The sequence below is a fragment of the Lycorma delicatula genome, chromosome 1 (assembly GCF_047948215.1).
Source record: "Lycorma delicatula isolate Av1 chromosome 1, ASM4794821v1, whole genome shotgun sequence".
NCBI classification, from domain to species: domain Eukaryota; kingdom Metazoa; phylum Arthropoda; class Insecta; order Hemiptera; family Fulgoridae; genus Lycorma; species Lycorma delicatula.
This window is the reverse complement of record NC_134455.1, coordinates 384,051,300-384,068,827: the sequence shown is the minus strand read 5'-3', so window position 1 is coordinate 384,068,827 and position 17,528 is coordinate 384,051,300. Positions and strand designations below refer to the sequence as shown.

Here is a 17,528-nt window from a genome sequence, read left to right as displayed (position 1 = left end):
TTATTCTTGTATAATCGCATTCAGTAACAGTCCCAGATCATAATTCAATTATAATAAAAATTTAATAACATATAAATAATTCATTTAATATTTCAACTATATTAAAGATTCAATTTATATATTCAAACGTATATTCAATTATAATAAAGAGTTGACAACAACATCAACCTATGATTTTAATTATTTAAGAATCAGCGCCAAAATTCATCTGTTTTTACATGTATTTCATAGGTGTTTGATTGTTTAGTAGTTTATCTATGTACTTATACATAGCCTCTTCTTTCTTACGTATTTAACAGTTAAACTGGATATAAACATACATAGTCTCCTTACATAGATAGTCTAAGATATAAGATAACTGTTATGGCACCATTAAATAATTGTAACGTACGCGAGATTTACATATATATATATATATATATAGTAAGAGAGAGGAAGAGGGTGAGAGATTGAGAGAGTGAGTGAGTGGAGAGAGAGAATATTAATTACAAATTTTTAAAATTTTAGTTTTTTTAATAATATTTGCACAAATATTCCTTAATTAAATTCTTTGTTATTATACTGTAATTACTTATTTTTAATATAAAAATTTGTTCATTTCCAGGCATACGTTGCTGACCTTTTACTTATTAACTTAACTTATATGCCTGTCTATCAATCATTCAGGTTTTTTACTGATAGATTGTACTTTATTCGCTTTTTTCTAATTTTCATAATTATTTTTAATCTTAAAGATTAAGTTATTTAATACTCATTAAATCTCAAAAAACCCTACCAATTCGTAAATTATTATCTGTAATACATTAGATTTCTGAATTACACAACCAAAACAAAGTTTAATTTCTTTGAAGAATATGCGTTATTTCCACCGGTTTTTCATTAATATTTAATGGGTCTTCAAATTTATTCGGTTATGAAGGTTATCACTAAATACATTATATTTAACAAATGCAGCCATTGCATTGATAATTACTATATAGAAATTATTTTTTTTAGGATAAGTCAATGAAAATGTTTTAAAATTTTGACAAAAGAAATTGCTTAAAGCTCACCAATTGATTTTTACTTTTTAAAAATTCTTCATTTACAATTTTTAAGAATTTGTAACTAAATATATTGTGGAATAAGTATTGGTATCCTTCTCCAATGAAATTCACATAGGCAACATGAAAGTCGATAAAAGTTAGCCAAAAATCCTATTCTCCCAATATCTCTATAAAATTTTTACAGAAATAATTTTTACATGAAATTTTAACAAATAAAATTATATAATTTCTGATTATTTCATGCAATCGATTTTTATAATTTTATTTTTATATCGTGCTTTTCTCTTGGTACGAATATTTACCTATTTTTGTAATAATTTTACGCAGTATTGTGTAAACTATTACGTTAATCTTTAGATAAATTAATTTCTTTTTTTATTCTTCAATCATTTGACTGGTTTGATGCATCTCACCAAGATTCCCTTTCTAGTGCCAGTCATTTCATTTCGATATACCCCCTGTATCCTAAATCCCTAACAATTTGTTATACATATTCCAAACGTTGCGTACCTGCACAATCTTTTCCATTTACATGTCCCTCCCATATTAAGGCGATTGTAAAGGATGCCTTAGTATGGGGCTATAAGTTTGTCTATTCATTTACCTACATTTTTCCAAATGCTTCCCTCCTCATCAATTTGCTGCAACACCTATTCATTTGTCACTATATTCACCATCTGATTTTTTAAATTTTTCTTCAGCTCCACATTTCAAAAGCTTCTAATATTTTTTTCTCAGGTACTCCAATCGTCCAAGTTTCACTTCCATATAAAGCTACAATCCAAACATATACCTTCAAAAATATTTTTCTGACGTTTAAATTAATTTTCGATATAACAAAAACTGAATTTTTACGTGAAAGCTCGTTTTTCTTGTGCTATGCGGCATTTTACATCGCTCCTGCTTCGTCCGTCTTTAGTAATTTTATTTCCCAAATAACAATATTCTTCTACTTCCGTAATCTTTTCTCCTCCTACTTTTATATTCAGTAATCCATCTATATTATTTCTACTACATTTCATTACTTTCGTTTTGTTCTTGTTTATTTTCTTGCGTAGGACTTCATCCATGCCATTCACTGTTTCTTCTAAATCTTTTTTAATCTCGGCAAGAATACTGTACCATTAGTAAATCGTAAAATCTTTATCCTTTCTCCGTACACTGTTACTCCAGATCTTAATTGTTTTTTTTTACCATCATTAACTGCTAGTTCTATATAAAAATTAAAACGTAACGGGAATAGAGAACATCCTTGTCGGACTCTTTTTTACATTTCGGCTTCTTTCTTATATTCTTCGACTATTAGAGTTGCAGTTTGGTAGCTGTAAATATTAGAAATTGTTCTTCTATGACTATATTTGAACCCTAAATATTTAAAATTATGAACATTCAAGTCTACGTTATGAAATGACTTTTCTAAATCTATAAATTCCAAGTATGTATGTTGATCTTTCTTTAATTTTCTTTCTACCATTAATCTGAGTGCTAAAATTGCTTCCCTTGTCCCATTATTTTTCCTGAATCCAAATGTAAAATTTTTCATGCATGAAGAGTTTAGCTAATTGTTCTGTATTCTTCACATTTCTCTGCTCGTGCTTTCTTTGGTATCATAACAATAACACGCTTTTTGAAGGCTACCGGTACTTCCCTTTTTCCGTAAATATGACACACCAGTTTGTATAATCTATCTATCGCTTCCTCGCCTGCACTGCGCAGTAATCTGCAGATATCGTGTCCCGTCTATTCGAAGTGTCTTTTTGCCATTCAAATCTTTTAATGCTCTCTTAAATTCAAATCTCATTATTGTATTTTTCTTCTCATCCTCTTCTTCCTCTTTAAAACCTGTTTCTAATTCATTTCCTCCGTCTAACTCTTCAATGTATTCCACCCACCTATCGAGTTTTTCTTTCGTACTGTATATCGGTGTATCATCTTTGTTTAACAAGTTATTAAATTTTAAAATTTAAGTTTAACAAGTTATTAAAATTTTCCTACCTTTCCTGTATGCTCCGTCTATTTTACAAATTTTCATTTGTCTTTCCAATTCTGGACACTTTTCTTTAATCCACTCTTCTTTGGTTAGTTTTTACATCCTGCTTATAGCATTTCTTAATTGTCGATAGTTCATTTATGTTCTTCTTATATTTACATTCTTATATTTACTACGTTCATCCAAGAGCTGCAATACAACCTCTGAAAGCCAAGGTTTTCACCAGTTCTCCTTGTTCCGCCTAAGTTGGCTTCTGCTGATTTAAGAATTTCCTTTTTAACATTCTCTCATTCTTCTTCCACATTTTCTAACTTATCGTTTTTACTCAGACCTCTTGCGATATCCTCCTAAAAAATCTTCTTTATTTCCTCTTCGTGAAGCTTTTCTAAATTTCACTAATTCATCTGACACCTTTTCTTTAGGATTTTAAACCCCAATCTACATTTCATTATCACTAAATTATGGTCTTTTTCAATGTCTGCTCCAGGGTAAGCTTTCCAGTCGACGAGTTGATTTCTAAATCTTTGCTTGACCATAATATAATCTATCTCATACCTTGAAGTATCACCTGGCTTTTTCCGTGCGTATATTCTTCTATTATGATTTGTAAACTGGGTGGTGGCTATTACTAAATTATACTTCATGTAAAGCTCAATGAATCGGTCCCCTCATTCATTCCATTTGTCCAGCCCTTATTCACCATCTATATTTCCTTCCAGTGCTTGCATTACAATCTCCAACTAATATTAAATTTTCATCCCCTTTTATATGTTTAATTGCTTCGTCTATTTCTTTCGTATACACACTCTATATTATCATTATCACGGGCACTTGTAGTCACATAGACGTTAACAATTGTTGTCGACTTAGGTCTTGATTTTATCCTTATTATGATTCTATCGCTAGCATTTTGAGATACTCTACTCTCTTCCCTATCTTCTTGTTCATTATGAAACCTACTCCTGCCTGCCCTTTATTTGAAGCTGATTTAACTATTCTAAAAATCACTTGACCAAAAGTCGTTTTCCTCTTCCCACTAAACCTTGCTAATTCCTATTACTTCTAAATTAAACTTATCCATTTCCTCTTTAAATTGTCCAACCCACAAACACTTTTTAGACTTCTAACATTCTACGCTCCGACTCGTAGGATGTTACTTTTTAATTTTCTGGTGACATCTTCCTTAGTAGATCCCACCCGGATATCTGTACGGGGGCTAGTTAACCTGCGGACTATTTAACCAAGGAATGCGCCTCCATCTTTGTTACATGAAAATTCAGAGAGCTATATTTTCTTGGAAAATAAACGCTGTAGTTTTCATTGCTCTCAGCTGCTCAGTACTCAGAAGATTGAGTAATGTTCATATGGCTTTTAAGCCCTTCTTACCTACGCAAAAATTTTGGTCAAGGTTCAATTTATTACAAATTTATTTTTTATTGTCAATACAGCAAGAAATCTAGTTTTATAAAAATATGTGGTAGAAAGTAGAATTAAAACTAACAATGCTTTTATGGTCAACAGTGGAAATTAATTTTAATCCTTAACTTAAATTCACCAAAATCTAATTTAGTAAGTTCTATTTCAAAATTCTCATCGCATGATAGTTAGATCAAAAATTCTGTTTCGTAGTTAGGGTTTCAGGAATAAAGTTTCCAGTGTGAAAGTGTTTTGAAATTCGGAACTCTCTTCTTAAATTTTTTTTTTAAATTCGGCGAAAGCATTTTATAATGCTGCAGAATTTGTGATATTATCTTTCATTTCAATTTTCTGTATTGTCCAAAATTTTCGAAATTTGTAAAAGACTGAAAATTTTCATTCGAAACCCAATTATTTATTATTAAAATATTTTTTAAATTTCTATTTTGTCGTCAATTGAAAATCGATTTGTTGTTGTTTCACCTAGCAAATTTAATTTAATTCATTAAGGCGTTTAAAAGTATTTGTTGAGTAGGCTAGTGTTGTGAGCTCGTCTATCAATCAGTTCAGAATCAGCCATTAGGATCTACAGCGCATCTGAACGTAGCTGGATTACACTGGATTAGCTGGATTTAAAGCAGGAATAACCTGCTTTAAATGTTTCCTAATTAAAGCCATTTCACCTCAATGTGTATCAATAACTGAATGGTGTCGTTGCCCATTTCAGAACAAGGTTTCAAAAATAAACAGAGTTCAAACTCCGAGATTTCATAAAGTTGACAAGTTTGACGGCCTCCTGTGAACATGTTTTAATTATTCAGGCATCCGTATAATTAATGAGAATATAATTTTTCGTATGCGACATCCCCAAATTTTCCTGTCATTGGTCGAGCACCCTCAAACAAAAGCTAACGCACTGCTTTTAGTGCAGTCTATTTTCTGCAAAGAAGACATCCAGATTTTGAATATTTAAGCAGATGTTATTTGCATCGAATAAATATTCAACACAAAAATTTTGTGTTTTTACTTAAGATATTAACATCTGTTTAACGTTAGATGCCATCCCTTCAATTCTGCGGGTCATTTGATAAAGGACAATTCACTCAACATATAAGTCACCAAATTTAGCAGCTGTGCAGTTGTAACTCTTCCAAATTTGTATGAGCTCTTCCAAATTTTACCATTCTCAAATTCACTAAGAAAGATGACACAGCTGCTTTTTGAATACTTCTACAAAAGACAGTGTAATATCCTTTGTGTATTTTATCTCTGACCATTTTTGAACAAAATAATCGTTAGGTTTGTTTTCTAACGTTCAATTCTAAGTATTAAGATACAGTTTTAATCATGATTGTTGCATTCAAGGACAGAAAAACAATAAATTGTTCTCAGATACATCAGATTACATCTTGTTACGTCTTTTTCTTTTTTAGTAGGAAAAAGATCTTGACTCATCGCAAATTCTGATTACAGAATAGACTTAACGGTACAGGCTTTTTAAGTGGTGGTGTTACATCCATCGTTGCTTTGTTAAACCATTTATCCACGTCGACTTATATTTCATGTCATCTAAATTAACTAAACTAAACCAAATTAATTCCAGCAAAATAGGTAAGGAAGGATATATAATAGTAAAAGTCATTACTGAAGAACCGATACGTATGCCCACACAATCATTTTTTTTTTAACCTCCAGGACCACCGTTTGGTACTGCTTTAGAGGATGAGGTGAATTACAATTTTTGTAGCGTATAAAAACGCCATGCTTGACCGGGATTCACAACCGTGACCTCCGGATGAAATGCCGAGACGCTACGACTCGCGCCACGGAGACCGGCGGCAATTCAATTTTATCAAACTAAAAAGTAAAACAACAACATTTTCGAAAAATTTGCAAATATGTAAATCACCGTATCCGTTTATCTGTAGAATTACGACGCTTAACTACTGGAGAAAAGTTGGCAATCCTTTTATAGTGGCCACGAAAATACTTGTTCGTATATATGTGATGCCATTCATACATGAATCAGACATCAACACTGAGACATGTAAGAAGCCGTCGGAGCTGAGTGTTCAGTTTTCTAGGCGAATAACTGGTATTCATATTGTTGCAATACACAAATAATTTCCTGAAATAAAGGGAAAGTTAAAGACACGATAAAATACTTTGTGTTATAATACATTAAAAACTTTGAGAACTGTTCTTTTAATAATAATTAATAGATTGTGTACTAATAATTCTGTGGTATATTTAGTATAATACAAAATTTTTGTACATTTTGTACTGCAATAGTTTTTAAGGGAAATCTAAATGCATGATAAAATACTTTTTATTATATTCTATCAAAACGTTTGGAAACCCGTGATCTGATATACTAATAAAAGTAATAAAAACTATTGTGCTAATCATTTCATATTGTATAATACAAAATTGTATTTTTTTTTATTGCAACAGTGTTTTTGTATTGTGCAGTTGGTCTCCGTTACACAAATGGTACGAGTAGTAGTTTCAAAACCGCTGTATTAGAGTAATATTTATTCACGACAAAACCAGTTCTTGAAATGAATACAGTGAAAAAGACAGTTGTAGTATAGAATATGTTTTATTAAACGATTTTTATATCAGCATATATTTTCATAAACAAAAACTACCACGGCAAAGCGTCTTTTTACTATGTCTAGAAAAGCCATAGCAATGTCACCTCTGCAAAATATAGTAGTGATTTTGAAATTACGGGATCGGCGCTTGTTTCTACGCCCTAGTATCTCTCAGTTTTGAAATGTGAAGTCTTTTCCTTCCTTTAACATCACCTGTGTATATGTTGCTTTTATTTCAGTCAAAATAAAATAAAAATTTATTGCCATACATAAAAATGTATATGATTTCATCTTTTTCATTTCTCTTAAATCTTTTTCTTTGTATAATTCAATTTCCTTGTGGTTTTTGTGTCATTTCAGAATCTTAGAATTATAAATATGAAGATAGCTGTTTCGTTTAACTGCAAGTTGTTAGTGTAGTTATAAGTAATCACTGAAATAGGATATTTACATAAATATATATATATATATATATATATATATATATATATATATATATATAAATATTAAAATATTATATTACAGGGAAAATTTATATACGTATTATAATATATTATAAGATTTTTCTTCTTTTTGGTGGTATAATATAATTAATCAGTTCTATGATATAACATAAATAGCTTATTACAAACAAAATTCTTGTTTTTTAAGGGAATATATAATTTAATAGTTTGTTTATCCCTTTAATCATAGAAAAATTGTAACAATTTTACGTTTTTGACTTCATAATCTTTTTTAAGACATCTGGTTACATACTTTAAAAATCGCCGTCACAAATCAGGTATTTGTCACCATATTTTTATACTACACAGTGGATAACAGATGTACGTTAATGGTTGGAGTTCAATTAACGACAGGTTTCAGGAATGATCTTTCTGAGTCCACACGTGACTACTTTTTATTTACAAGCAATACATATCATACTCATCTCACAGGGCCATGTAGTTGCTTACTACTGTTCACAAGTTAAAAAGATTGTAAAGTGCACATTAGGCATATAAAATTCAATTTCTTAGCGGTAAGACCTGAATCGAGGTGCTTATAGAAACCAGTTGTCTGAATAATTTTGTTATAAAATATCAGAAAATGATTATAGACAATCTTCTCCTATCTAAGAACTTTTACTAGCCATCTTTTTATTAAGCTGTAAGTTAAGAAAATACTGTAATGGATCTTATTCATTACTATAAAAACCGAATGATTAACCTTTACGTAACAAGATAACTTCTAAGTAATTCCGTTAAAATATGAATCCAGGGATTCCTCATTTTTTTCTAGTTTTCTCTATAATACAGATTACTTATTCCTTTGTACATCTAAAAAAGGGGTAATTTTAATGTTTTATACATTTATTGCAGAAGAATCTACTTCAGTCCATTTTCTATAATATTTATTTTTTTTCAGATTTTCCCAGAAGGAGAATTATAAAAGGTAAAAATGGATAAAAAAGAGAAACATACAGCAGCCCGCATTGATATTTTATGATTAGCGTTTAATATGAGAAAATAAAATTGTAATTGATGTATGTTTATCTGGATTGAAAATTATGAATAAATATCAATAAATGTATTATAAATCATTATTTGAATTTTAACTTTAATAGTAATAATAAAATAAAAACATTTTTTGAATTTATAAATTTTTTATTTATTTCCTATCAACAAATGTCTTTCAGTTGAAAAATTATTGATATACCTTGCGAATATCAAAATCGATTTAATGGATTTATGATGATAATTCAAGAATCTGCAGTAAATGCGTAATAGGTCGTTCAATAAATGAAGTGTGCATATTATGGTGGAACAAGTACAAGAAAATCTTTTAGACTTTTTAATGTAAATCGCTCAACACTGACGTCTTCTACTCCAGTGAGGGGTACGGGCAAATATTAAACATTTGCCAACTACATATTAAATAAATATGGCGGGACAAATTTTTTAACCCGGACACGGAATAATAACTTATTAATTTGATTTAGATTAAATATCACTTTCTTTCTTATCTAAATATTTATCGATAATTGAGTGATGTACGAGTTCGGGAATGTTTTTTAAAATACAATACAAAGTAAAAAAAAGATAAATTTAAATAAAGTAAAACAAAAAAAACTGAAAAACAATAAAATTTTATGGACTGTTTAGTGTTAATTTTCCATCACCACTTATATTATTCATTTAATTTTTTATTGAAAACCTCTATTTTTAATATTTCACTGTAATGATATCGGTGTTCAAACACTGAATGATTGTAAAATCATATGAAAATAATGAATTTACAAAACCAGCATACTCGTATAGCATGCGCTATATGAAATCGGCTTATTATATACCTTCTATATATATGTCTGACATTTCCCTAATTATAACTTCTCTGAGCCATGATGTATTAAACATCATGCAGAACAATCTGCTGAATTTTAATGATTTATCTTTTGTTTATAATATTTATTTATTAATTTAATGTATGGCACTAAAACATAACACCAATTACAGTCAAAATTACAAACAAAGATTTAACAAATTAATATATGCTACTTATTCTGGAGACGCCATCAGGAAATCTTCAGGATTCCCTTCAGTAGCTGTCCTAGGGTAAACTTCTGTGATGTGTCTGACAGTTTGATTTTCATCACACTCACAAAGGGGCGTTGGTGTTTCACCCCATTTATACAGGAAATAGGTCCACCTCCCATCCTGAGACCGTATTCTGTCTAGCGTTGACAATGTCTTACATGGCAAGTCAAAACCCGGCGGACTTTGAGTAATACATAGGATTTGGTTACCTTGCTTGTCCATAATCTTCTTGTACTCTCTTACAAGATCGGTCATACGGCGCAGGTTCAGGGGTGGTGTGTGTCTCAATACCGGGAGACATTCCACGGGAGTAGACGTGATAACCCCGGCAATCATTCTCATAGTGTTATTAAGATGAGCATCAATTCTATTAACGTAAGGGCTGTTAAGCCACACTGGCGCACAATATTCAGCAGCCGAGAAAACCAGATTCAGAGCCGATATGCGCACGTCGTTCCACAGTGCTCATGTATGATTTTGTTCTCACTCTCAATTTCCCTGCAGTTTTCATTTGGTGCTCCTTAAATGAAAGCGTTCTATCAAGTGTCACGCCTAGGTATTTCGGGGACTTATTGTAAAAGAGCCATGTATCCTGGAATAGAATTTTAAGCTCCCTATTATCAAACTTGTTACTCAGATGGAAGCATGAAACCTACGTTTTACTAGCATTCGGTTGGAGGCTCCATCTCCGGAAGTACCTTCCCAGTTTCTCCAGGCCAGCCATCAGGACCTCCTCCGACTCTTAAAATTATTATATTTTATTGTTAGCACCCAGTCATCGGCGTAGCCATGCTTTATAGATCTTGTCTCTTGCATGTCCGCAAATATAGCCTGAAAAGAAGAGGCGCAAGTACCGAACCTTCTGGCAGGCCGTTTTTGAGTTTCCTCGGTGAGCTTATATCGGATCCCATGATAACTTGGAACATTCTGTCGTTCAACATGTTATGAAGGAGGCGAGCTGTAAGTTTGCATGGGATTACACGGACGACCTTACAAATCATTCCTTCTCTCCAGACAGTGTCGTAAGCGGCTGATAATTTAACGAATGCAGCAGAGGTTTTAAGATTTCTTTGGAACCCCGCATCAACGTACGTTGTGAGCGAGAGAACCTGATCGGTGCCACTTCGTTTTAGCCAAAAGCCTGCTTGTTCAATCGGTATAACATCATATATCCTCTGACAGATTCTGTTATAGATAAGCCTTTCTAGTAATTTATATGTCACTGATAGCAATGCTATAGGTCTATAGGTAGCTCTTAGTTAAGTTTGCTGGTTTCCCTGTTTTTAAATGGCTACTACCTACGATCGCTTGAATTCTCTAGGCACGCTACTAGTCACCATTATGTCACCTATATGAAGAATCTGGCCATCTAAAGTTGTGCGTATTTTCCGCAGTTTAATAAAAATTCCGGATTGATAACATTGAACCCTGGTGCTTTCCCTGGAGCAACATCTTTGAGCGCCGACTCAATCTCTTCAAGTGTAAAAGGGTGAGCGTACACAATCTCTCCTGCCTTCTTCCTGAATTTTCTTAGTTTGCGTTGCGTTTTATCTCAATTGTGTGCGCTGGATGTTAATGCTCTGGATGTCGCCACTACGTGGGATGCCACGGTGTTGGAGGGAAACACCTGCTTTTGGTCTCTAAATAGGAGATCCGTTTCCTAAATTTCTTAGCAGAGTCCATGCGTGACGACTCGAGGTCTGAATGTTCAGGCTTTTCAACCTTTCTGACCATTTCTGTAGTCTTGCAGCATCGAGGCTATGGAGAAGCTCGTCTGCCACTTCTCAAGTGGCAGACGAGCTCATCGCCCGTTACTTCGCTATTTTGGGACCACCCTGGGATATATTCTCTGCGAAACCCTCTAGAGATGCACTTCTTAGCGGTACTTGTTACTGCTCCAATAAATCTGCTATAGTTTTTTGCTGATTGGTGGTATTTAGCCTAGGCATTTATCCAGATCCCTAGAAAACTTTACCCAATTAGCCTTTTTGAAATTCCATCTAGGGCGGGCAACAGAGGTCACGAGAGAAATTCGGATACCTGCCTCTATAATTACTGGACGGTGCTAGCTGTTGGGAAAGTCGCAAAGAACTTTTCGAATGACCAGCAGCGGCCGACTTTTGCTGTCAGTTGAGGTGAAACATAGGGCGGGTTATACTCCCGCCTCCAAGCCGCTGATTTAAAAGTACATTTGTCTTTAGCATCGAAGACAAGAGTAAGTTTTCTCATTCCCAGCCCTATCCTCACCTTTCGCATCACAATCTTTATATTTCCATTTCTCATGCTGGCTATTAAAATCACCAATCAGACCGCAGGATTAGGTTGTTATCGGATTACTGACGTTAGCCATGATACCGCTGCTGTTTTATAGATATTGGACACTGTTATACTTTCGATTTCAACTACAACATTATGAATTTCATTGTCCGTGGAGGTGGTGATAAGAGTGTCGTTTACTATATCGCACCTAACGTAAGTAGCGATGCCGTACGCATCATGATATGTGGCACCAAGTAATTCATATCCAGGTATTTTGCCTCTTCTCAGCAATTGTTCTTCTGTGTTACAATGTGTTTCCTGGATTGCGAACAGATGAATATTGTCGTTCTTCAGTAGTTTCGATAAATACTGGCTCTTACAATAACTTATGTTTTCCATATTTGTGTAGCAAATTCGGACCGTAGGTCCAAGATTTCTTTTTCGCAAGTCCTGAAAAGGACTGTTGGGTATATCTAGCGACATGGGCTGCAGTTCGTAACACTGTAGGCTTGTATCTGCGTGGTCAGGAAAACCTATCTTCTTGGTTTATCTGACTGCCAGTATCTGCTAGCTCATTTAGCGTTACCCAGCGTGTACCACGTGAAGGCTTTACACTGTTTATAATAATATTCTGCACTATTTTTTACGCAATAATTCTGAATCAGACTCATTTAACATTGCGATAATAACATTTTCCAGAAGCATTGGCCAAAATTTCGGTAAATCTTCTTACTAAATTCTTACTTTTCACGTTTCTCGATTTTTAGTTTACAAAAGACAGACATCATTCTATAACCCACCGTAATCTAAACATACTTATTTACGACTTGTATCAGTGCAGCAATATTATACTAACACAATCACTTTCCTCAATAATGCTTTGATGTAATATATATATTTTTTTTTTACGTTGGAGGAGGAAAAATCTGCAACCAGAAGCTCAGCAGTCCATACTACTGGGTGTGTGGGGTTTTCTGCCAAAGCAGGAATCCAATAAAAATCATCCGCCTTTTACGATCCGGTGATTTTATTAGAAGTAGGAGTCATGCTATACTTAATAGGTTTTTTGTGCAACAGCCAGATAAGAGATATTTTGATAGTTGGAAGGTCACAAGCTTGGAACACCACATATGGAATAGAGAATTTGACATCCTTGGCCCAAATAAGAAGGAAACAACTACCAGGAAAATGTTGGTTAGAGTAAAAGGACAATTAAACAACAGAAAGATAGACCATATCCAGATCAAGATAATTACAAGGGGAGGTTATGATTGGAATTTTATAAGAAATTTTATTTTTGTGAGGAATTTAGGCTTAGAGGAAATATTTTATTTATAATTAAAATTAACCTACTCGTTTATGGTAAAAATCATAAATTTACAGAGTGGTTATTGGACATGATTAAATTCCACACTCACAAAAGACAACTTATTACAGAATATTCAATTTAAATTTAAGTTTTAGAATTTACATATCCTAAATAAATTCTTGCCTTATTATAAGAAACCACAAACAATAACATCAACTCATACTAGGGTGAGAACAGCAGCTGAAAATTTTTGTTATGCAATCATGTTATAACAATAATAATGTACACAATAAGCTTAAAGCAGAGAATCTTTGAACCAATGTTTAAGCCACAATGTACTCTCCATTTGCAATTCTCAGCTGTGCATTCACCATGTGCATTCTATATATTAATTTACATAAAACTTTTGTCAAGGAGATACGGTGATAGCTTTAGTGGCTTGCTTTGTTTTTAACAGGTTTAAATACCGGTATGACAATGGTTTCTTTTTTTCTTTTTTTTTTTTTAGGGTAAAAACCGTTGGACGTTATCATCGCCCGGAAAATAAATAAAAGTAATTAAAATTGTTACATAAAATTAAAACTTAAAACTGCTATCACAGGAAACAAAATCCGGAAAAAGTGTAAAAGGCCCATTCTCGGATAACAAAAACACTAACATGTAACTTAAAACTAAATTAAAAACTATCATATTAAAAATAAATAAAACTTAAAACTATTATGTTTAAAGTCTTACAACTAATATCACAAAAATCTTACAACTAATATCACAGACGAATTTAAAAAACAAACAAAAAAATATGAATATATATATATATATATATATATATATATAAAAAACAAAATTCCGATAGGGAGTGTAAAAGGTCCGCTACTCGGATAACAAAAACAATACATACAATTACAAAACAATACATACTAATTAAATTTTTTGTATTAACCCTATACTACGTAAAAACAAAAACATGCGGTTTAAAACCTCTTTATCATTACGCAAGATACCACGGATGTTTCTGGGTAGTTTAAATTTGCGACGCAATGCCGCATAACATACGCAGTCCACGAGTATGTGGTGCACAGTCACGCGGCAGTTGCATCTTGCGCATAGAGGTGGTTGTTCTCTTGTAAACAGGTACTCGTGTGTGACCCTCGTGTGTCCTATCCGCAATCGACAGAGAACTACTTCCTCACGCCGGGGTTTTCTGTATGAGGAGTCCCATGGTAACACAGAATCTTTAATCTGACGGAGTTTGTTATCAACGGTAGCCGTCCAATCACCTTGCCACCTTGCTCTTAATAATTGTTTTACATACTTTATGAAATCAGAAGTAGCATCTCGGGTGGTGAAAGGAGGCTGGTTACATGCTTCTTTGGCAGCGGAATTTGCATGTTCATTACCTGGAATCCCTACGTGGCTAGGGACCCAGCAAAAACTTAATACTGTGTTGCGATTATTCAACTCAGCGATTGCGTTATAAATTTCAATGACGATAGGATGTTTAGAATAAAAGTTTTTTAAGGCATGGAGAGCACTACACGAGTCACTGCAAACAAGAATTTTTCTATATTTAGGGTTAATGATGTTTAGAGCCTTATTTATAGCGTATAGTTCAGCGGTAAACACACTCGTAATACCGGGTAGACCAAACATATAAGTTCTCACATTGACAACAAATGCACACCCAACTGTATCGTTTTGTTTCGATCCATCAGTGTATACAACCGAGTCTGGTTTCATCTTGGAGAGAACACACTGAAACATTTGTTGAAAGACAATAGCTGGTGTTGATTGTTTATTGTATGTAGTCAGGTCAAAATTAAAATTTATGAGGTTTATTTTCCATGGAGGATATGAGCAAGGATACATAGGAAAGAATGACGGTGTGTCAACATTTATATGCTGCAGCAGACGCCAGGTACGGACACCTACAAGTGCAGTACGACGTGGATGATCCTCATACTTTCCTAGATTAGGATTTCTAAAGACCGAGTCAAGAACCGGGTGATTTGGCTGTCCTCTGAGACGAGCAAAATAAGATAATAAGAGCTGGTCTCGTCTATCCCAAAGTGATGGTTCACCACAGTCTACAAGTAAGCTTGCAACAGGACTTGATCTAAACGCGCCTGTGGCAAGCCGAAGGAAAGCATGATGTACACTATCCAGCATTTTAAGCACGGTTTGACGAGCTGAAGAGTAGGCGACACAACCATAATCTAAACGGGAGCGAACAAAGGAGTAGTAAAAACGTATCATACATGATCTATCGGCTCCCCAGTTGGTGTTAGTAAGGACTCGCACCATATCTAGAAGTTTGGAACACTTCGTTTTCAATTCTTTTAAATGGTTGACCCAAGTAAGACGGTTATCAAAAAATAAACCTAAAAACTTGACGTAGTAGAGATAGTAATAGTCTCACCGTTCAGAAAAATTTGCGGAATAGAAGGGTTTCGTAGCCGAGAAAAAACTACACATTTTGTTTTTTCGGATGAAAATGTGAAACCAGTAATCCTGGACCAAGCCTCAAGGTGAGATATAGTGTTCTGCAGTAGTCTCTCTGCTGTAGGTGCTGAACGGCTTGCAATGTAGATAGCAAAGTCGTCAGCAAATAAAGAGCATGAGACAGGAGCCTGCACACATTTGGTAATATCGTTTATGGCTACAGAAAATAAGGTGGCACTTAATACACTACCTTGGGGCACTCCATTCTCCAAGATGACACTATCTGAGAGCGAATCATCCACACGAACACGAGCCGTTCGGTGATTTAAGAATTCCCGGATAAAAGCAAGCATATTGCCCTTGATTCCCCATTCTTTGAGAGTGTTAAGAATACCACGTCGCCAGGCTGTGTCATACGCCTTTTTTATATCGAAGAAGATAGCGACGAGGTGCTGCCGATTTAGGAAAGCGTTTTGTATGGCTGTTTCTAGTGACACTAAATGGTCAGTAGAAGATCGTCCTTGTCGAAAACCACACTGTTCTGGAGATAGAAAGCCATGTTTCTCCAAGTACCATGTAAGTCTGCGGTTTACCATTCTCTCGATTATTTTACACAAAACGCTTGTTAATGAAATAGGGCGATAGCTTGAGGGGTTCGTCTGGTCTTTACCAGGTTTTAGTACTGGTATAATAAATGCTTCTGACCAACCGGGTGGGAAGACTTGTTCGGAGAATAAACCGTTGAAAATATTCAAAAGTTGTTGTAGTGCCGAATTAGGATGGTGTGAAAGCATGGAAATGCGAATGTTGTCCCGTGAATTTTTAAGTGCATGTGACAATTCTTTAAATACGAATGGAGTGTTTAATTCACCAACCGAATCACCAATGTTTAACGACAACACCTCCATTTGTATCTTGTACCGTTGAAAATCGTTATTATATGATGAGGTGAGAGACACCGAGCGGAAAGATTTTGCTAGACTATTTGCCACTTCCGAGGGTGATGAAAGGAGTTCTCCTTCATCAATAAGACCGAGAATAGATTGTTTCGGTGATCCGAAAATTGCAAGAATTTTCTTCCATACAGTAGACGTGGGAGTAATGTGTGAGATAGTTCTCACGTATTTCGTCCATGAATTCCTCTTAGCGTCCAAGAATACTCGACGGCACACCGCTCTAGCCCTGCGGTATAAATTTAGATGTTCTGTTGTAGGCCTACGATTAAATTTACGTAGTGCCTGCCGTCGATTCCTAATAGCATTTTTGCAATCATCGTTCCACCATGGAACGAAAGGACGTCTAGGATTACCCGATGTTTGTGGGATATATCTGTTGGCATTCTCAAGTATCATGGACGTAAAAGAAGAATATTGGTCGTGGATGTTCGCTCCATCGTCATACTGAGATTGGAATGCTTTATGGTATCCGTTCCAATCTGCCTTTTCAACAATCCATCTCCGTGGCCTTCTTTTAATCTCGCAGTCTACACCGAAACCAATAATAATTGGTCTATGGTCACTGCCGTGAAAGTCATCACAAACAGACTAATTAAAATGAGGGAGCACATTCGATGAGCATATGGAAAGATCAAGGTTAGATACAGTACCAGTTGATAAGGACATGAATGTGTGTGATCCATTATTCAGTAGGCAAAGGTCAAAATCTTGTCTCAATCTGTTTATCATATTTCCTCGAGTGGAGCAGAAGGTTGAGCCCCAGGAAATATGATGGGCATTGAAGTCACCTACTATTAACGATGCAGATGGTATTTGCGTGAGGAGATTTGAGACATCTAAAGCACTGAACTCAGTGTTCGATGAGAGATACAGATTGCAGATATGCAATTTGAAGGGAATAGAGACCTTTACTGCAATAGCAGGAATGACAGTGGTTAGTTGA

The 17,528-nt window shown here is 34.3% G+C and overlaps 1 protein-coding gene across 1 annotated transcript in view; it reads left to right on the top strand.

The window, feature by feature from the left end:
* LOC142317322 (uncharacterized) overlaps nucleotides 1-8,688 on the top strand; it is a 131,976-nt gene extending 123,288 nt beyond the window's left edge. The window contains exon 17 of the mRNA XM_075353775.1: nucleotides 8,454-8,688. Within this exon, the coding sequence (XP_075209890.1) occupies nucleotides 8,454-8,477 (24 nt within the window). The 3' untranslated portion in view covers nucleotides 8,478-8,688. The remainder of the gene's footprint in view (nucleotides 1-8,453) is intronic.
* Nucleotides 8,689-17,528: the final 8,840 nt, after the last annotated feature.